The following is an 18,491-nucleotide window of genomic DNA, read 5'->3' on the forward strand; positions in this document are numbered from 1 at the left end:
GAGACTCCAACTCAAAAAAAAAAAAAATATGTCTACACATTTTTTGGCATCCTCTGTGTGTATATATATATATATATATATGAAAGCAAACACATGTGAATAAAAGAAATGACAATGAAAAAAGGATTGGGAGTATGTGTGACTCTAAAGGAAGTTGCTGAGCCCAAGGTCACTTAGCCTGCAAGTGGCGGAGCTGGGGTTTGAACCTGCAGCCAGCCGGGGCCCAGAGACTCTGCTCCACACCACCATACCACACCGACTCCCTCGCAGAGAACTCGGGGTCTCCCATGTGCTGCTTCCTTCCACATCACCCAGCCTGGGCAAGGCCTGGGGGAAGGTTCCAGCGTCTCCAGAAAAACACTGGTGGAAGGGCGGCCCCTGGTGGCCTCCCTGGCACCTGCCACAGTCCCCTCTCGTGCCCCGGCAGGCTGAATGGGAGCTACGAGGCCCTCAAGGGAGGCAGCGCCATCGAGGCCATGGAGGACTTCACCGGGGGCGTGGCAGAGACCTTCCTGACCAGAGAGGCCCCGGAGAACTTCTACGAGATCCTAGACAAGGCCTTGAAGAGAGGCTCCCTGCTGGGCTGCTCCATTGATGTGGGTTGCTGGTCTCTCTCATTCGGGCTGGGGCTGGGGCAGGGTCAGGGACCCTGGCCACACCGGGGGCGGCACGTAGCTGGGGGCAAGGGGCAGTGTGTCTCTCTTTACGTGAACGCGCATGTTCTCCTTGAATGCTCTTTGGATGACCAAGGTAAGAGCTTGTCCTATCAGATGGAGCAACTCTAGGATGCGTGCCCCCTCTCTCCGCACCTCCTTTGTGGCCTTGGTCCTCCAGCCCCGCCCCTGGACCTGGGACCACCTGGTATGTACCCTTCACAGCCTTCTCCCCGCGTCACACACAAACATGGAGGTGGGTTGGCTTGATTTCGCTACCATGAAATCGCACCCTACAGTTCTCTGACCCCTGTTGTTTTCTCACTCCATACGCCGTGAGTAAAAAAAATCAGGAGATGGAAATGCAACCGTGTTTTTTTTCTTATTTCCTATGTATACAGACACACACACCAGTAATTTTACCTCCTCTGGTTGTTGAATTCTATTCAAAAAAGTTTTCTGTTTCCTCTTGGATTAACCTTGGGGATCTATGTTTTGCTGATAAATCATCCAGTTCTCTGCACTTTCAAGTTTGTGGCATAGGGTTGCATGTCATGTTATGTGCAACTTTCATCTCTTGAAATATATGCACTTTTTTTGTTTCTTGGGTGTATGTGGCTGTGTCTTCTCCCTCGTCCCATCCTATTTGGATGGCGACAGTCAAGTTGTTCTGTGCGGGAACAGAAAAGGGAACTCTTTATTGAGGTCCACTCTTGGAATGAGGGTCTCCCCCCGCCCCCGGGGAAGAGAATGGGGCTTGCCGATGTCGCTGCTGAACACCTTAGGGAGTCCTGTGTACCCAGTTTACACAGCCCCTGCACGTGTGACCCACTCCTGGGGAGCAGGAGGGGCTGGGGGGTGTGACGGAGCCAGACGTAGGGCTGGGTCTGGTCGGGCAGGGGAGGCTTGACTTGGACAACGGGTCTGACTTTGCCCTTTTCGTGTTTCAGACCAGAAGTGCTGCAGAGTCTGAAGCCCGGACGCCTTTTGGTCTGATTAAGGGCCATGCCTACACTGTCACGGGAATTGACCAGGTAGGCAACCTGATCACCCCCTGCAGGACACAGGGAGGCGTGACAGTGCCGGTTCCTTAGACACTCATCTGGGGCGTGGCGGTTTCATGCCTGCCTTTCAGGCATTTCAGAGACTCTCGTCTAAAGGAGGCAGGATGGAGTTCAACACCAGGAGAGGGAAGCCGCGTGGGCCGGCCACAGCACCAACGTGTTTAGCGGGTGTGAGAGCCTGGTCTTGATGGTTTGTTTGATTTCCTTTCTTTCCCAATTACAGATCAGTCTTGGGGTAGTTAAGATTGTCCAGAGAAACAGAACCATGAGGAGGAGAAAAGAAAACTGGCACATATATATGGCGGGGGGTGTTGTATGAATATATATGTGTGTTTATGTATGTGGACACACACACATACATATGCAGTTGACCCTTGGATGGCACAGGTTTGAACTGTGCGAGTCCGCTTGTACGTGGGCTTTCTCCGGTCTCTGCCAACCCTGAGACAGCAAGACTAACCCCTTCTCCTTCTCCTTCTCATCCTCACCCTCATCCTCCTCGGCTATTCAACGTGAAGAAAGCAAGGATCAAGATTTCTGTGATGATTCGTTTCCGCTTCATGAATAGTAAACATTTACTCCTTCTTGTGATGAGCTTAATGGCATTATCTTTTCTCTAGCTTTATTATAACACAGTAGGTGATACCTATGGCATATGAAATGTGTTCATCGACTGCTTACGTGGCCATAAGGCTTCTAGTCAACAGAAGACTATTAGGAATTAAGTTTGGGGAGATTTATATGTAGATTTTCAACTGCACAAGGGGTTAACACCGCTAGCCGCCAGGTTGTTCAACGGTCAGCTGTAACGGGATTTATTATCAGTCATTTGCCATGTGACTGTGAGGCTGAGAAGCCCCATGATGTGCTGTCTGCAAGGTGGAAACCAGGAAAGCTCAGGGTGCAGTTCCGGTCTGAGGTCAGAGGAAGATGAACGTCCCAGGTCAACAGTCAGAAAAAGGGAGAGGATTCTCCCTGCCTCTGCCTTTTGTTCTACTCAGGTTTCCAACAATGGGGTGAGCCCCACCACACACATACACTGGGGAGGGCCATTGCTTTACTCAGTCTAGCAATTTAAATCTAACCTCATCCAGAAACACCCTCGCAGAGACAACCACAGTAATCTTTAAGCAAATGTCTGGGCACCCCAGGGCCCGGTCAAGTTGACACATAAATTAGCCATGACTGGTCTCATTCTCTGCAGCCTTAGCTCAGGGTAGAACTGATCATGGGGGCCACTCAGACCCCACCCAGCAACACCCTGAAGTATAGGGAGCGGTTGGTTAGGAGGAGAGCTCCTTTAGGGGCATGAGGGAAAGAGAAGGGCGATAATGGGATGCCAGAGGAGCACAAGAAGCCTAAGGTTACACCCTCCCAGGTTCAAGCCTCTGCCCAGCCATGCCTCTCCTGGACACACCTCTAACCTGGTCTGTGGAGGGTGCAGGTGCCTCTGGTCTTCTCTTGCTGCCAACACGTTTTGTAGGACACACTCTGAATGTGTGAGCAAAGAGTCCAGAAGGTAGGCTCTGTCCTTCCTCCTCAGTGGGACCGAGGTGTAAGGACTGGGTTCCTTGAGATCCTGCAGAATTTTAGAATTTTACCCATTTGTGTTTGCCCTGTTGTCCACCTTCCCTGTCCGTAGATGCTTTGCCAACCGCTCACCTGAGAGGGCTTGTGATTTTTTAGGTTAATTAGGTTTTAGGTTTTTCAAAATACGATTCCAAGCAACAACAGAAAGTTTCCATCATCTTGTTGAATTGCTTTTGCTTTCTTTTCACCTGCAAGGCACTTGCCTTCCCTGGACATTTCCAGTCAATGAGCCTCTAAAATAGTGAACTGCAGGCATGTCTTGGACTCTTCGGAGCTGAATACTTGAATTATTTTCACACATTCAAGATATGATTTATGCCAAATACATGAGGATAGCTAAAGTTACTGATTCGTTGGTGGATGGCCGTCTTTTACTTCCACCCTCTGCTCCTCCAAAACCTTTCTCAGATGCACGGGTTTTTGCCCGGCTCCAGGGCAGAGCGTGAGCATCCTGGCCAGAGGGCTGTCCAGGGAGGCGCAGGAATCCTCAACGACTGGCGACAGAGAGACTCAAAAAAAAAAAAAAAGAAGAAGAATGCTGGGTTTAGAAGACTAGAAACACATTTTTGTTTATTGTTGTTGTTGCCTAAATTCCCAGCATGAGCTGATTTTCCTGTTATTAATCTGTGAGTAGGATGCCAAGAATGAACCAAATTCAGGAAGTTTTATGAGCACTTTTTAAAAATATGTAATTTAATTTTCTTTTTATTTTAAAGATGTGGGATACAATTCAGGGTTAGGTAAACAAACGTTGATTATGCAGGTGCCCTTGTTGATGAGGTGTGCCCCTCCCTCCCCTGGCAGTTTCCCTCAGCTGCCGATCCCTTTCTTATAGTATTATGATAATTGTTCAAGGTCTGCTTTTGAGTGAGAACATATAGTACTCTGTTCTTTGTTTCTGCAATAGATCAATGAGTATGATCAACTCTAAATCCATCCAAGTTGCTGTAAAGTCCTTATGTTTGTCCTTCTTTATGGCTGCATAATATTCCATTGTGTTCATGTACCACATTTTTTTTTATCCTGTCCAGCTTTGATGGACAGCATGGTTGGTTCTGTGTTTTTGCTATTATGAATAGAGCTGCAGCAAACATACGTGTACAGGTATCTTTTTTGTAGAAGTATTTGAGTTTCTCCAGGTATATTCCCAATAGGGGAATTGCTGGGTCATATGGAAGGTCAATTTCTAGTTCTTTCAGAAATCGCCACACTGTCTTCCAGAGAGGTTACGCTAGTTTGCATTCCCACCAGCAATGTATAAGCATTTCTTTCTGTCCACATCCTCGCCAGCAGCTGTTGTTTATTTTATTAATGATGGCCATTCTTACTGGGTTTTGGTGGTATCTTAATGTGGTTTTGATTTGCATTTCTCCAAAGAGTGAGGTTGAGCACTCTCATGTGTCTGTTGGCTGCCCATATATCTTCTTTTGGGAAGTGTCTATTCATGTCTTTTGCCCACTTTTTACTGGGGCTGTTTGTTTCTTTCCATTAGGCACGTTTGAGTTCCTTGTAGATCCTAGATGTTAGGCCTTTGTCAAATATATTTCCCATTGGCAAATATTTTTTCCCATTCTGTAGGCTGTCTCTCTGCTCTCTTGACAGTTTCTTTTGCTTTGCAGAAGCTCATCAGTTTGATGCGGTCCCACTTGTCTATCTCATTTCTAATGGTATTGGCACTTAGGGTTCTGATCAGGAATGGGTTGCCAGTTCCAATTTCCATAAGGGTGCCTCCTGCATTTTCTAAGATCCTTACAGTTTGAGGTTTTACGTTTAGGTCTTTGATCGATTTAGAGTTAGTTTTTGTGTATGGTGATAGGCAAGGGTCCTGTTTCTGCATGTGATCAACCAGTTTTCCCAGCACTATTTATTGTATAGATTCTCCTCTTCCCAATGGTTGTTGTTGGAAGACTTTGTCAAAGATGAGTTGGTTGAGAAATTGAGTCTTTGCTTCCAAAAACTCTATCCTGTTCCATTGGTCTATATGCCTGCTCTTGTACCCAGTATCAGGCTGTTTTGATGACTATAACCTTATAGTAAGGTTTAAAGTCTGGAAGTGTGATACCTCCCGCTTTGTTTATTTTGCTAAGGATTGTTTTGACTATCCATGGTCTTTTATGTTTCCATATGAATTTCTGTACTGTCATTTCCAGGTCTGAGAAGAATGATGTTGATAATTTAATGGGTATTACATTGAATCTATAGATGGACATTTTAACAACGTTGATTCTTCCTATCCATGAATATGGAATATTTTTCCATTTGTTTGTGTCTTCTTGGATTTCTTTCAGCGGTGTTTTGTAGTTCTCATTGTAGAGGTCTTTCACTTCTCTGGTTGTGTGTCTGTGTGTGGCTATTGTAAATGGAATTGTGCTTTTTATTTAGGTCTCTGCCCACTTGTTGGCGAATAGGAATGCAACTGTGTCTTGCACATTTATTTTGTACCCTGAGACTTTGCCAAAGTCCTTTATCAGTGCAAGCAGGTTTTTGACAGATTCTCTTGGATTTTCAAGATGTAGGATTATATCATCAGCAAAGAGGGATAACTTGACTTCCTCTTTTTCCTATTTGGATACCCCTGATTTCCTTCTCTTGTCTAATTGCCCTAGCTAGGACTTCCAACACAATGTTGAACAATAGGTGTGAGAGTGGCAACCTTGTCTTGTTCCAGTTTTCAGGGAAAATGTTTCCGGTTTCTGTCCATTTAGCAATATGTTAGCTGTGGGTTTATCATAGATGGCACTTACTATTTTGAGATATGTTCCTTCTATATCTAGATGTTTAAGCGTTTCTATCAAGAAGGGATGCTGGATTTTATCAAAAGCTTTTGCTGTATCTAATGATATAATCATGTGGTTCTTGTTTTTCCATCTGTTGATGTATTTAACTACATTTGTTGTCTTGCAAATGTTGAACCAGCCCTGCATCCTGGGGATGAAGCCTACTTGGTCACAGTGGATGATTTTTGAGATGTGTTTTTGGACCCAGTTTGCCAGAATCTTGTTGAGGATTTTTGCATCTATGTTCATAAGGGATATTGGCCTATAGTTCTCTTTTTTGTTGGAGCTTTACCAGGTTTGGGTATCAGTGTGATGTTAGCTTCATAAAATGACTTGGGGAGAATTCCATCTTTCTCAATTGCCTGGAATACTTTCAATAGGATAGGTATCAGCTCCTTGTACATTTTGTAGAATTCTGCTGGAAAGCCATCCGGTCCAGGGCTTTTTTTTTTTTTTTAGGTAGTTTTTGTACAACAGAGGCAATTTCTTGGGTTGTTATTGGTCTATTTAGTGTCTCAATGTCTTCTTGCTTCAACCTGATGAGGTTGTGTGATATCAGAAAGTCCTCCATTTCATTTAGGTTATCAAGCTTGTTTCCATATAGGTGTACATAGTAATCTCTGATAATCTTTTGTATTTCTTTGGGGTCAGTTGTGACTTGATCTTTTGTATTTCTGATTGTGTTTATTTGAGCTTTTTCTCTCTTCTTCTTGGTCATTCTGGCTAGGGGTTCATCAAACTTGTTTATCCTTCCAAATGGGTCCATCAATTTTGTTTATCAGCTTTTTGTTCTGTTGATGTTTTCTATGATGTTTTTGTCTTCTATGTCCCGTATTTGGGCTATTATTTTGGTGATTTGGATTCTTCTGGTAAAGTTGGGGTTTTGGTGGTCTTCTCTTTCCAATTCCCTTAGGTGATTTGTTAGGCTCTCAACTTGTGACCTTTCCATTTTCTTAATGTGTGCTCGTAGAGATATAAAGTCCCCTCTTAGAACAGTTTTCATGGCATCCCAGAGGTTTTGGTAAGATGTTTCTTCATTTTCATTTGTTTCCAGAAATCTTTTAATTTCTGCTTTGATTTCAGTGTTGACTCAGTAGTTGTTCAGCATCATGCTGTTTTTGTGTACATGTTTTTGTTGGCTTTGGGGAAATTTTGTTGGTGTTGATATTTATTTTTATTCCTCTATGGTCTGAGAGGGTGCATGGCAATATTTCAACCTTATAGAATTTGTTTATGCTTGATTTATGGCCAAGAATGTGATTGTTCTTGGAGTTTATTCCATGTGGTGATGAGTAGAATGTATATTCTGTGGTTGTTGGGTGGAATAATCTGTAGGTATCTATTAAGTTCATTTGGTCAAGTGTCAAGTTTATGTTCTGGATCTCCTTGTTGATGTTTTGCCTCGATGATCTATCCTGGGCTGTTAGAGGGGTATTCAAATCCCCTGCTATAATAGTGTTAGAATCAATATCTTTTTTGAGTTTACTTGGTAGTTGCTTTATAAATGCTGGTGCTCCTGTGTTGGGTGCATATGTTTAGGATGGATATTTCTTGTTGATGGATTGACCCTTTTATCATTATGTAATATCCTTTTGTACCTTTTTAAATTTTTGATAGCTTAAAGGTTGTTTTGTCTGATATTAAGACCATAACACCTGCCTTCTCTTGTGATCCATTTGCCTGGAAACTTGTTTTCCATCCTTTAACTTTGAGTTTGTATGCATCCCTTGTGCTGAGATGAGTTTCCTGAATGCAGCAAATAATTGGGTCATGGTTTCTTATCCAGTTTGCCATTCTGTGTCTTTTTAGTGGTGCATTTAGTCCATTCACATTCAGACTGATTATTGAAATGTGATTGTTTATCCCTGTCATGAGGTTCTTATAAAGTTTTTTCTTTGTTTGCTTGTTTTATTTTGGCTTTGTGGTTGATGTATGTGTGTGTTTTAAAGTTTCTTGTTGTGCTATATTCTCTGTTGGTGCTGTGCTCTGCTGTTCTCTTGGAAAGTGTGTGGTCATTCTTTTTTTTTTCTTTCTTCTATGCTTAATACCTTTTTAAAGTGTCTCCTGTTGAACTGGTCTGGAAACTGCATAATTTCTTAGGGATTGGTTGTCTGGAAAGGATTTTAATTCTCTTTCACTGGTGAAGCTGAACTTGGCTGGGTAGGAAATCCTTGGTTGAAATTGTTTATCTTTGAGGATTTTAAATATTGGACTCCAGCCCCTTCTTGCTTGTAGTGTTCCTGCCAATAGGTCTGCTGCTATTCTGATTGGTTTTCCCCAGAAGGTAATCTGAACTTTCTCTCTTTCTGCCTTTAGGATTTTTTCTTTTGTGCCTACTTTGTGTAGACAAATTACTATGTGTCTAGGGGTTAGTCTTATTTGATGTCTTGTGAAGGTTCTCCGTATTACTTGTGCTGGTCACATCTCTGGTGAGATGAGGAAAGTTTTCTTGGATTACCTCCTAGAATAATTGCTCCAACTTGTTCTCCATTTCCCTTTCCTCTTCTGGGATACCAATCAGACATAGGTTTGGCCTCTTGATCTAATTACACAACTTTTGTAGGCTTCATTCTTTCTTTCTGAGTCTTCTTTCTATGTTTTTTACAGATCAGGTTAATTCCATGTTCTGGTCTTCAAGTTCTGAGAGTCTTTCTTCAGCTAGATTAATTCTGCTTTCCATGCTTGTCATCTTGTTATTTATCTCCTGGATGAAATTTTTCATTACCAAAATCTCTGTTACAACTTCTTTCAGTGTTGCATCTTGTCTTTCTTGAGTCTTATTCCCTATGTCCATCCATTTCCTAATCCTTGTCATATTCTTGGACCAGTCATTGGTGACTTCCATTGTTTGGACTCCAAGGTCTGATTTTTCAGGAGTTTTCTCTGTTTTACACTTGAAATTAACTGTGGTCTTCCTTTGGTTTTTCCTCATTTGTGACATATCTCTTATTTTTCTCTTTAGTTCTGTTATTCAGTGTCAGTGGGAGAGGCTTTCCCTTCTGATGTTTGCTCAACCCTCTTTTCTTCCCTGATCCAGGCTCTGGGTTTATTCTATTTTGAAATAGGACTGTAGGTAGGAAGCTTTGCTGTCTCTTGTAGTTTTTGAAAGTCGAATAAGGTAGGTGATGGGGTGCTAGGATTCAGAAACTACTTGCAAATTACAGTATTCACTGATTGTGGTATGTGTTCCTTGAGACCCACTCCCCGCCACCACTCTATATGATGATGCAGTGTAGAAACCAATGCAAAAAACAATTGAACATACACACACACACACACACACACACACACACACACACACATACATATACACACACCTCAAAACAAACTGGAATAACAACAAAGTAAAACAAAACAAACAAGAAAACTGATCACACACGCCTAGCACAAAGCGAATGGAGAAGAAAAACAGAAAGATTGGGGAAAAAAGGAATTCAGGTTGAACCCTCACACATATATTGACACACACTTCAAACTATAAAAAATAAAAAAACAGAACAAAAGAGCAAAAACAAACCAACAACAACAAAATTAAAAGATGAACCGTCAATCATTCATATACACACATAAACAGAAAATGACAAATAAAAGAAGAAAGAAACAGAAAAAGAAAAGAAAAAAAATTGGGGGGGATGCAGATCAAACCCTCACATACACATTCATGCAAAAAGAAGAGATATTTAAAAAATAGATGAACTAACAAACAGGCAAAAACTTTAAAAAAAATTTTTTTTAATTAAAATGATTTTTTAAAACCTGCCCTCTTGTGGCAGGTTCTGTAATTGTTCCTCTAATCAGGTCTCTCCTGCAGAGCACCTCTTTCTTTTTCTTTTTTTTTGAGTTGGAATCTCACTCTGTTGCCCAGACTGGAGTGCAGTGGCCGCTCCCGGCCACCGCAACCTCGACCTGCTGGGCTCCGGCGATCCTTCAACCTCAGCCTTCTGAGTAGCCGGAACTACAGGCGCGTGCAACCACACCCGGCTAAGTTTTTGATTTATTGTAGAGATGAGGTCTCACCAAGTTGTCCAGGTGGGTCTCGAACCCGTGGGCTCAGGCAATCCGAGAGCCACCTCTTTCACTCGCTCCTTGGTGTCCGGAGCAGGGAGGGAGGAGAGGCAGTGGCAGTGGGTCGGGCTGCAGTCCTCCCTTCCCACTCTGGTCTGGCCAGAGAGATCTCCTCCGGTGGGAAGGTGCAGGATTGTCTCTTCCCCAGGTATGTATCTGCAGGGGTGCCCCAGCCAGGCCTAGCCTGGAATGGTTCTCCTATTGCCACTGACGTCCAAGTTCTGCCTGGGCTTGTCCCTCCCGGTCGTGGCCCAGCAGTGTGGGTCTGACGTTCAGAGGATGGCTGGGGAGAAAGAGGTCTGGGTCAGCCCTGGACTCACCACCGATCTCTTTGGAGTTCTTCCTTGTCCTTTTCTGGCCACACCCTCTGTCCCCCGGCTGGATCAGGGTAAGGGTGGGGCACCTGGAACTCAGCATCTGTCAGGCTCCTCCAAAGCTTGTGCTTTCAGGATGTTCCCACGGTCAACCCCTAAACAGTCGATCCACCCGTCACAGAGATCAAGTCCATTGCTCCATGGTGAGCGAGTCAGAGCCCTTTCCTGCCCCACCTTCAAGATGGCGGTGGGGCGCCTCCCTGGTCCTCTTCGGTGGGACTCTGCCGCTGGGCTTCCTCCGCAGCCCCGGCTGCCAGTGCTTGGCCAGGCGCTGAAATGGTGAGGCAAAGCCTGGAGCCGGCCGTCGCTCCTACTGCAGGGGTGAGGCGGAGCCTGGGGCCGTAGTCTCTCCCTGCCGCTTCTTCACAGGAAGATTTTGTCAGTTTTCTAAAAAATGGCGCTCAGCTTCTGTGACCCCAAAAGAGCCAGGGACCGATCAGAGCAGCTGCGGCACCAGCTGTTGCCCCCAGAAGGCCCTGGCCACTTGCTCATGAGCCCCCACTCAGCCAGTCTCTCCCAGCGTTTTCTTTCCAGGAAGGGTTTTGGCGATTTAAAAAAAAAAAAAAGAAATGATGCTCAGCTTCTGCACCCTGGGAATCGCTAGGTTTCAAGCCCAGCAGCTGCGGCACCGGCCGCTGGACCCGGAGAGCCCTGGCCGCCAGCTCCTGGCCCTCACTCAGTCAGTCACTCACACACCCGCTTGCTCACCAGCACGTACACAAACTCTTCCATACACTCACTCACTCACACTGGGACTCGCATAGTCTGACTGACTCGGCCGCCGTCCTCCCGACCTCCTCTAAAATATATCACTTAGTTTTCTTAATAGAATTCTAAATGAATTGTTGCTGGGAGCCATGACTCGTGCCTATAATCTAAGCACTTTGGGAGGCCGAGGTGGGAGGATTGCTTGAGCCCTAGAATTCTAGACCAGCCTAGGCAACACAGCAAGACCTCAGCTCTAAAAAACAGTAAAAACAATTAGGCGTGGTGGTGCAAACCTGTCGTCCCAGCTACTCAGGACGCTGAGGGAAGTGAATCGCTTGATCCCGGGAGTGGACTTACGCTAAAAATAAATAAATAAACAAACAAATATAATTTTTTGTTCTTTGTTTATTTTTAAAGACAGGATCTCACTCGGTTGCCTAGGCTCGCGTTCCTGGGCGTAATCATAGCTCACTGCAGCTTTGAACTCCCCATCTTGAGCTTGATTTCTTGAGAGATCCTCACTCCCCAGCCTTCTGCGTAGCTGGGACTATAGACATGCACCACCACACCTGGCTCATGAGTACTTTTGAGGGTTGCTCTTTCATTCACTGCAGCAGATGCTAAGGATACCTAGATAAATAAGACCTGCCTCTAGGGAGAGCCCAGTGTAGAGAGAAAACACATTCCTTTGAAGATGCATGTGAACTAATTTCTTGTTATTGCAATTCTACTTTATTTCCCAGATGTGCCGCAACCATTCTGGACCGAGTAATAAAATATCGATGGCAATGCTAGCAATTATATTCTATAGGAATTCAAAGAGGCCAAGGACTGGTCAAGAACTGATGAACTCTTATGTATCTTCCCTGGCGTTCCAACCGAGAGCCCTAGGGAAAGCCACTCCTCATGGAGATTGCTACCCTGGAGCCAAGGATGAAGCCAGCCAACCCTCCACCTCTTGTGTCGCTTCTCAGCTCCCTCACACCTTACCTTCCAGGTAAAATTCCGAGGCCAGGAAGTCCAACTCATCAGAGTCCGGAACCCCTGGGGCCAGGTCGAGTGGAACGGTTCGTGGAGCGACAGGTCAGCACCCTTTTCTGTCTCTCGGGCTGCTTCCCAGGGCGTGTAGGGCCAGGGTGGGCTGTGTAGATGTGTGAGGGAGGAGTGGCTTGTCCACAAATCTTTCGGGCTCTTATCCAGAGTCCTGTTCTGCTTCCGGGTGGCCTTAACTTCTTCCCCTTTCAGCCCTGAGCCTGCCTTTGATCCTCAAGAGAGACCTTTACAGCGGCTCTTTCATGTTCATGGAATTGCATTTATGGCAATGAAAATATCACCTCCCATGGTGATATTTTATATCCCCGTGATATGGTGAAAGGCTTTATCCCCAGTTAAGAGTATCTCCAGTAAGCAGTGTGTCTACATGCGTGTGTGTGTATGTGTGTGAGTGTGTGTGTGTGTGTGTGTGTGTGTGTGTGTGTTTTGAGTGCAATGAGGTGGCAATGAGTCTTTTGGTTGTGGAAATTCCTGAGATATTGCCAAGCAGGTAACTCTAGGGTTTCTTCTGACAGTCACTGATCATTGGCTGAGGCCCTCTGGTTCAGTAGGGGAAAAAAAGGAAATAGGACTGGGCCAGGTGTGGTGACTCACACCTGTAACCCCAGCACTTTGGGAGGCTGAAGTGGGAGAATTGATTGAGCCCAGGAGTTTGAGATCAGCCTGGGCAACATAGTGAGAGCCCCGTTTCCACAAAAATAAAAATGAATTAGCAGGGCATAGTGGCCGTCCACCTGTAGTCCCAGTTATTTGGGAGTATGAGGTGGGAGGATCACTTGAGCCCAGGAGTTTGAGGCTTCAGTGAGCTATGATCACACCACTGCAATACTCCAACCTGGGTGACAGAGTGAGACCCCGGCTCAAGAAAAAAGAAAGGAAATGAAATAGAGGAAGAGGAATAGGAAACTCCTACATTATAGAGCCGTTATCCAGGGTTATTTATTTGGCCCCCATGATAAAGAAAGGTCTGTCTTTCTGCATTACCCCTCCCCACCCAAGCCCCAGTTTTTTGGGAAGCAACTCAGGTAACTGGGAACCAGGGATGTTTGGATGGGCCCAGGGTGGAGCCTGCCTGGAGCTGTCAGGGTTCCTGTGCTGTCTTAGGCTCCTGCCATCCTTCTCTGCCCACCTGTGGGTCCTGGGGTTTGGACGGCCTCTAGAGCTAATCTAGAACTGGGTAAAACTGAGCTGGTGTTTGTCCTCAGTCCAGACAAAGCCACCAGCCCACCAGACAAAGGTACGGCTTTGGCTGAATTAGCCAGACTCCAGGGTGAGGGCGGAACACACAGACACATGCTTTTCAGACTCACTGTCCTTCTTGAGGCTCTCACCCCACCATCCCCCACCCGTCCTGGGCTTCTGCCTCCTGAGAACCAAGAGGCATCAGCAGAGATGGATTCAGACTGGATCGGCTCCAAAACTGGGGAGAGCCTGGCCTCTCTCTCCTGGCAGAGATGGAAAGAACAGAGAAATGTTGAACCAAAATTAAAGAGACACATCATGCTGTAAGATGTGTAGTGCTGCCCGGCTCCGTGGCTCAGCCTGTCATCCCAGGACTTTAGGAGGCAGAGGCGAGGGAATTGCCTGAGCCTGCAGGTTCGAGACCAGCCCGGGCAACTTGGCAAGACCTTGTCTCTACAATCAATCAAAAATGAGACGGGCATGGCAGCACGCACCTGTAGTTCCGGCTTCTTGGAAGGCTGAGGCAGAAGGCTCGCCGGAGCCCAGCAGGTTGATGCTGGGGTGGCCGGGAGCGGCCACTGCCCTCCAGCCTGGGTGACGGAGTGAGACTCCGACTCAAAAAAAAAAAGATGTGCAGCACCCCTCGATTTCACGAGAGCAGCCAGCACAGGACAAAAGACCATTTCTCCTTTTCTGGAACTCGTAAAGAACCTTTGGACTGGTCGAGGCTGAAAGAAGCTGGTCTTCCACCCAAGCAGCCCCTGGGGTGACGGGGTAGGGCAGGCCCCATCCTGCACTGCCTGGCCCCTCAGGCCAGTTATCTGGGCGGGAACCGCCGAGAAGGTGATGGCTCAGAAAGCAAATAAGGTCCCTTTGCTTCACTCTTCTATCCTGGCACGAGCCACCCGGAGAGGAGATGCCCCTGCGGGGTCTCCTGGTCTCTCCTGAGTGCGCCCCCAAAGTTAAGTCAGGGTTTACGGGAGGTGGGTTGTAGCCCCACCGTGGATGACTTCACTTGAGCTCTTTGAGTTGCCTGGGTGTGGGGGGGATGTCACAGAAAGCGCATGAACTTGGAGTTGCCGTTCTTGAGTTTGGAAGGTGACGGGTGGCCATGAACTCCCTAGTTCATCCCTGGGGGAAGCCCACACCCACCTGAGTCCTCTCGTCTGCAGGACGAGCATGTCCAGCTCAAGAACCCTGCCAGACTTCCTGGTAAGGTCACGTAAAGAAGGTTCCCTGGGACAGAAAACGTCAGGCACAGGCAAAAGTAAGGTATCATAGTCACTTTTCGAAGTGTCCGCGTGTACATGAAGAGGAGAGGCCATGCACGGGCCAGATCACATGGCAAGTCGGAGGCTAAGGAAAGTCAGTCCCCCTGCAGCTTCCAGCTGGGCTCTTTGCTCGGGCATTCGATGCCTTGTAGTGGTCCCGTGACAATCTTCTATGTATGTGTTTTGGGGGAGGAAGGTGTCCAAGGGTCCCAAGAGAATTTTTTTTCATCTGCAGCTCTTTTTTTATTTTTTGAGTTGGAGTCTCACTCTGTCGCCCAGACTGGAGTGCAGTGGCCGCTCCCGGCCACCGCAGCCTCACCCTGCTGGGCTCCCGCGATCTTTCCGCCTCAGCCTTCCGAGTAGCCAGAACTACAGGCACGCGCTACCACGCTCGGCTAATTTTTGATTTGTTGTAGAGACGAGGTCTCGCCAAGTTGCCCAGGTGGGTCTCGAACCTGCGGGCTCAGTCAATCCACTCCCCTGGGCTTCCCAAAATGCTGAGATTACAGGCCGAGCCACCGAGCCCGGCCCAACCGCCGCTCTTTGACGTGGACTTTCTGACCAGCCCTCCTGTTGGAGGCCAGTGGTGCACCAGCCTCCGCAGCCCTAGGTGCGCTTCGGTCATTGAGCAGGATGTATTAACCCTTCATGACCGCACCTTACCTGGCGAGCCCCTGGGGAGGGGCGTCCTGCGTGCCAAGGCCAGTGCTACGCTTTCACGACCTGCCTAACCACTGACTTTGTTTACCCCTAGTTCTCCCGAGTGGCGTTCTGTTGGCCCAGCTGAGCAAAAGCGCCTGTGTCACACGGCTCTGGACGATGGGGAGTTCTGGTACAGTGCTATCTCTGCTTTTGTCTCCGTGTTACCTGTGTAACAGGCAGGTGTGAGCCCCGTGGCCTGGGGTGTAAGGAGCTCCTCATCTCTTTCTCTTTTTTTGGCAAGTCAAATCTATCTGTCTCAGACCCCTCATACTCAGGTTGGCAAGAAACTTAACAGCCGTCCTGTTTTGGTGGGACTCACCCTGTCTCTCAGTGAGTTTACACTGAGGCTACATTGCAGTCCAGACAATGTAGGGCAGAGCTGCTGGTCTCCAGCCCAACATCCCTCCCTGGAGCGCTTTGTCATCCAAGTTCACCTAGTGAATTTGAAGACAGGCAGCCCTGCTGCTCACAGGGCCATTCCTTCCCTGCCCATCTGATGGTGACAGGGACCCTGGAAGGCAACGACTCTGAGAACATGAGTGGGAAAGAGACATTTCTACCTGGACTTTCCATGGGGCTGAATTGCTTTGTTTAACTGGGGATCTCGAATGAGCCTTTATCTCTAGAATATTTTTTCAGTCTCAGTTCTTCCTGTTTGATAATCCAGAAGTCAGGTCTCCTAACCCTGCAAGACTATACAGTTCTGATTTCTAGCTCTGTTCCCTCTCATGCCCTGCAATCAGTCAATCCCTGCCTGAACTCATCTCTTCCCTGGAACGTTTTAAAAAGATACAACAACAAGCAAAACCATGGCATATTAATATTCCAGCTTTTTCTATTGTTTTCCCCCAGCACGCGGCCTCAGTATTTATTTGTTCTGCCTTCTTTATTTTTATAACTGTCTTAGGCTATTCAGATGGCGATAACAAAATACCATGGACTGAATGGCTTATAAATAACAGAAATGTGTTTCTCACAGTACTGGAGGCTGGGAATCCAAGACCAAGACACAGGCAGATTCAGTGTCTGGTGAGGGCCTCCTTTCTGACTTACAGATGCTTCCTTCTTGCTTGTTCTGATGTGGTGGAAAGAGGGGGAGGCAGCTCTCTGGGGCCTCTTTTATGAGGGCACCAATTCTATTCATGAAGGCTCCTCACTCCTGGCCTAATCACCTCCCCAAAGCCCCACCTTAGTGTTTAGATTTTAACATATAAGTTGGGGTAGGGGACCATAAACATTTCTACCACAGCAGCAGGGCATAGGGTTGCCAAATGTTTTACCACTGCATAACGCAGATATTCATTTTCTAGCTCCAGTATTTCTATGTTCCTTCCTGTCCCACTACTAAGCTGACATCACATAGTGTAGAATTTTGTTATGGAAGTTCCATACTTTAAGGTACCAACGTCTTAGGATAATACCAGCTGCTATAACAAATAGGCCCCAAATCCATAAAGGCTCAAACTCAGTGAAGTTTATTGTACTCGTGGTAAAAGTCCAAGAAGGTTGTTAATGTTCTGTCTATCCAGTATCCATACTCTGTTCATATAGTGGTTCAGGGACCCAAACTCCTTCTGTGGTGTGCTCCACCATCCTTCAGGGTTGCACAGTCATTCACGTGCAGCCAGCAGAAGAGAGAAAAAAAGGAAAAATTGGAGCGAACACCCCCATATCCTAAAGCCTTGACTCAGAGGTAACACACACCACTGCTCACACCCTCTCCCTAAATGGGAGGGATGAGTGCAGCCCCCAGCCCTGTGCTGGTGGGTGCCAGCCATCTCTGCCTCAGGAACCATGAGGGTCTATGTTCCCCCAAATTGATGGGAAGCATGCAGGGTGCTTGAGAGATTTACAAGTTGTTGAATTAGAAACTACAGGCCAACTATACATTTTGAGAGGCTCTGAGTTAATGGGTTACATAAAAAGAGGATACTGCTGGGCTCGGTGGCTCAGCCTGTAATCCCGCATTTTGAGAGGCCAAGGTGAGTGGATTGCCTGAGCCCGCAGGTTCGAGACCTGCCTGGGCAACTTGGCGAGACCTCATCTCTACAATAAATTAAAAAATCAGCCGGATGTGGTAGCGTGCACCTGTAATTCTGGCTGCTCGGAAGGCTGAGGCGGAGGGATCGCTGGAGCCCAGCAGGCCGAGGCTGCGGTGGCCAGGAGTGGCCACTGCACTCCAGTCTGGGTGACAGAGTGAAGACTCCAACTCAAAAAAAAAAAAGGAGACAGTGCAAGAGGAAAGCTGAGGTCTGAGATTACTACCATCACAAGAATTTCCAAACATGAGCAGGCGGCAGAAACCAGGGCTTGTGCGTCTACCTGAGGTCAAGCTCATGGGCGGAAGGTCTGGTACAGAAGGCAGGAGAAGTCAGGCCAGGGAGGCTTGAGAACCCTCAGTGGGAGGCCCGGCAGGAAGGCCCCTGTGTGGCCCGCCCTTCCTGAAGCACTGCCGACGCCTGCCCGGACATCGCCCAAGGCGCCTGGGTGTGAAGTCACGGCAGAACCTGCCAGCTCCCCCCTCCCCTGCTCGCCTGACTCTGCTCAGCTAGGGTGCGCGCCCCTGTTCGCCTGACCCTGCTTTTGCCCGGGACACCAATGACATGACTTGGCTAGATCTGGTCCTCTCGACCCATCAGCAGCATATGCCACACCAGCACTGTGCGCCCTGGATGGCAGGGGACCCCACGCTCTGGTGGTCCTCCTTCTCCCCTGTCCAGGCTCCTCCTCATCCCCCAACCTGTCATCGTTGAGGTGCCCAGGGCTCAGTCCATGGTGCCCCGCCTTGCTGCCTTCGCCCACTCTTCGGGTGACCCCATCCAGTGTCACGACCTTAAAGACCATCTTCACACAGATACCATATCTCCAGATGTATTTTTTTTTTTTTTTTTTGAGTTGGAGTCCCACTCGTTTGCCCAGACTGGAGTGCAGTGGCTGCTCCCAGTCCCCGCAGCCTCGCTTGCTGGGCTCCGGTAATCATTCTGCCTCAGCCTTCCAAGTAGCCGGAATTATAGGCATGCGCTACCATGCCCGGCTGATTTTTTGATTTATT

The 18,491-nt window shown here is 47.3% G+C and overlaps 1 protein-coding gene across 3 annotated transcripts in view; it reads left to right on the plus strand.

The window, feature by feature from the left end:
* The window catches only part of CAPN9 (calpain 9), a 62,187-nt gene that overhangs the window by 24,617 nt on the left and 19,079 nt on the right, over positions 1-18,491 (plus strand). For 2 of the 3 annotated variants that reach the window (XM_008074359.2, XM_008074357.1), the window contains 4 exons: positions 428-596; positions 1,604-1,687; positions 12,229-12,314; positions 15,492-15,569. In XM_008074359.2, the coding sequence (XP_008072550.1) occupies positions 428-596; positions 1,604-1,687; positions 12,229-12,314; positions 15,492-15,569 (417 nt within the window). The remainder of the gene's footprint in view (positions 1-427; positions 597-1,603; positions 1,688-12,228; positions 12,315-15,491; positions 15,570-18,491) is intronic. The other variant, XM_008074358.2, reaches the window with a different exon arrangement.

This window comes from Carlito syrichta, unplaced genomic scaffold (genome assembly GCF_000164805.1).
Source record: "Carlito syrichta isolate Samal-C Ts95f unplaced genomic scaffold, Tarsius_syrichta-2.0.1 Scaffold316408, whole genome shotgun sequence".
Lineage (NCBI taxonomy): Eukaryota > Metazoa > Chordata > Mammalia > Primates > Tarsiidae > Carlito > Carlito syrichta.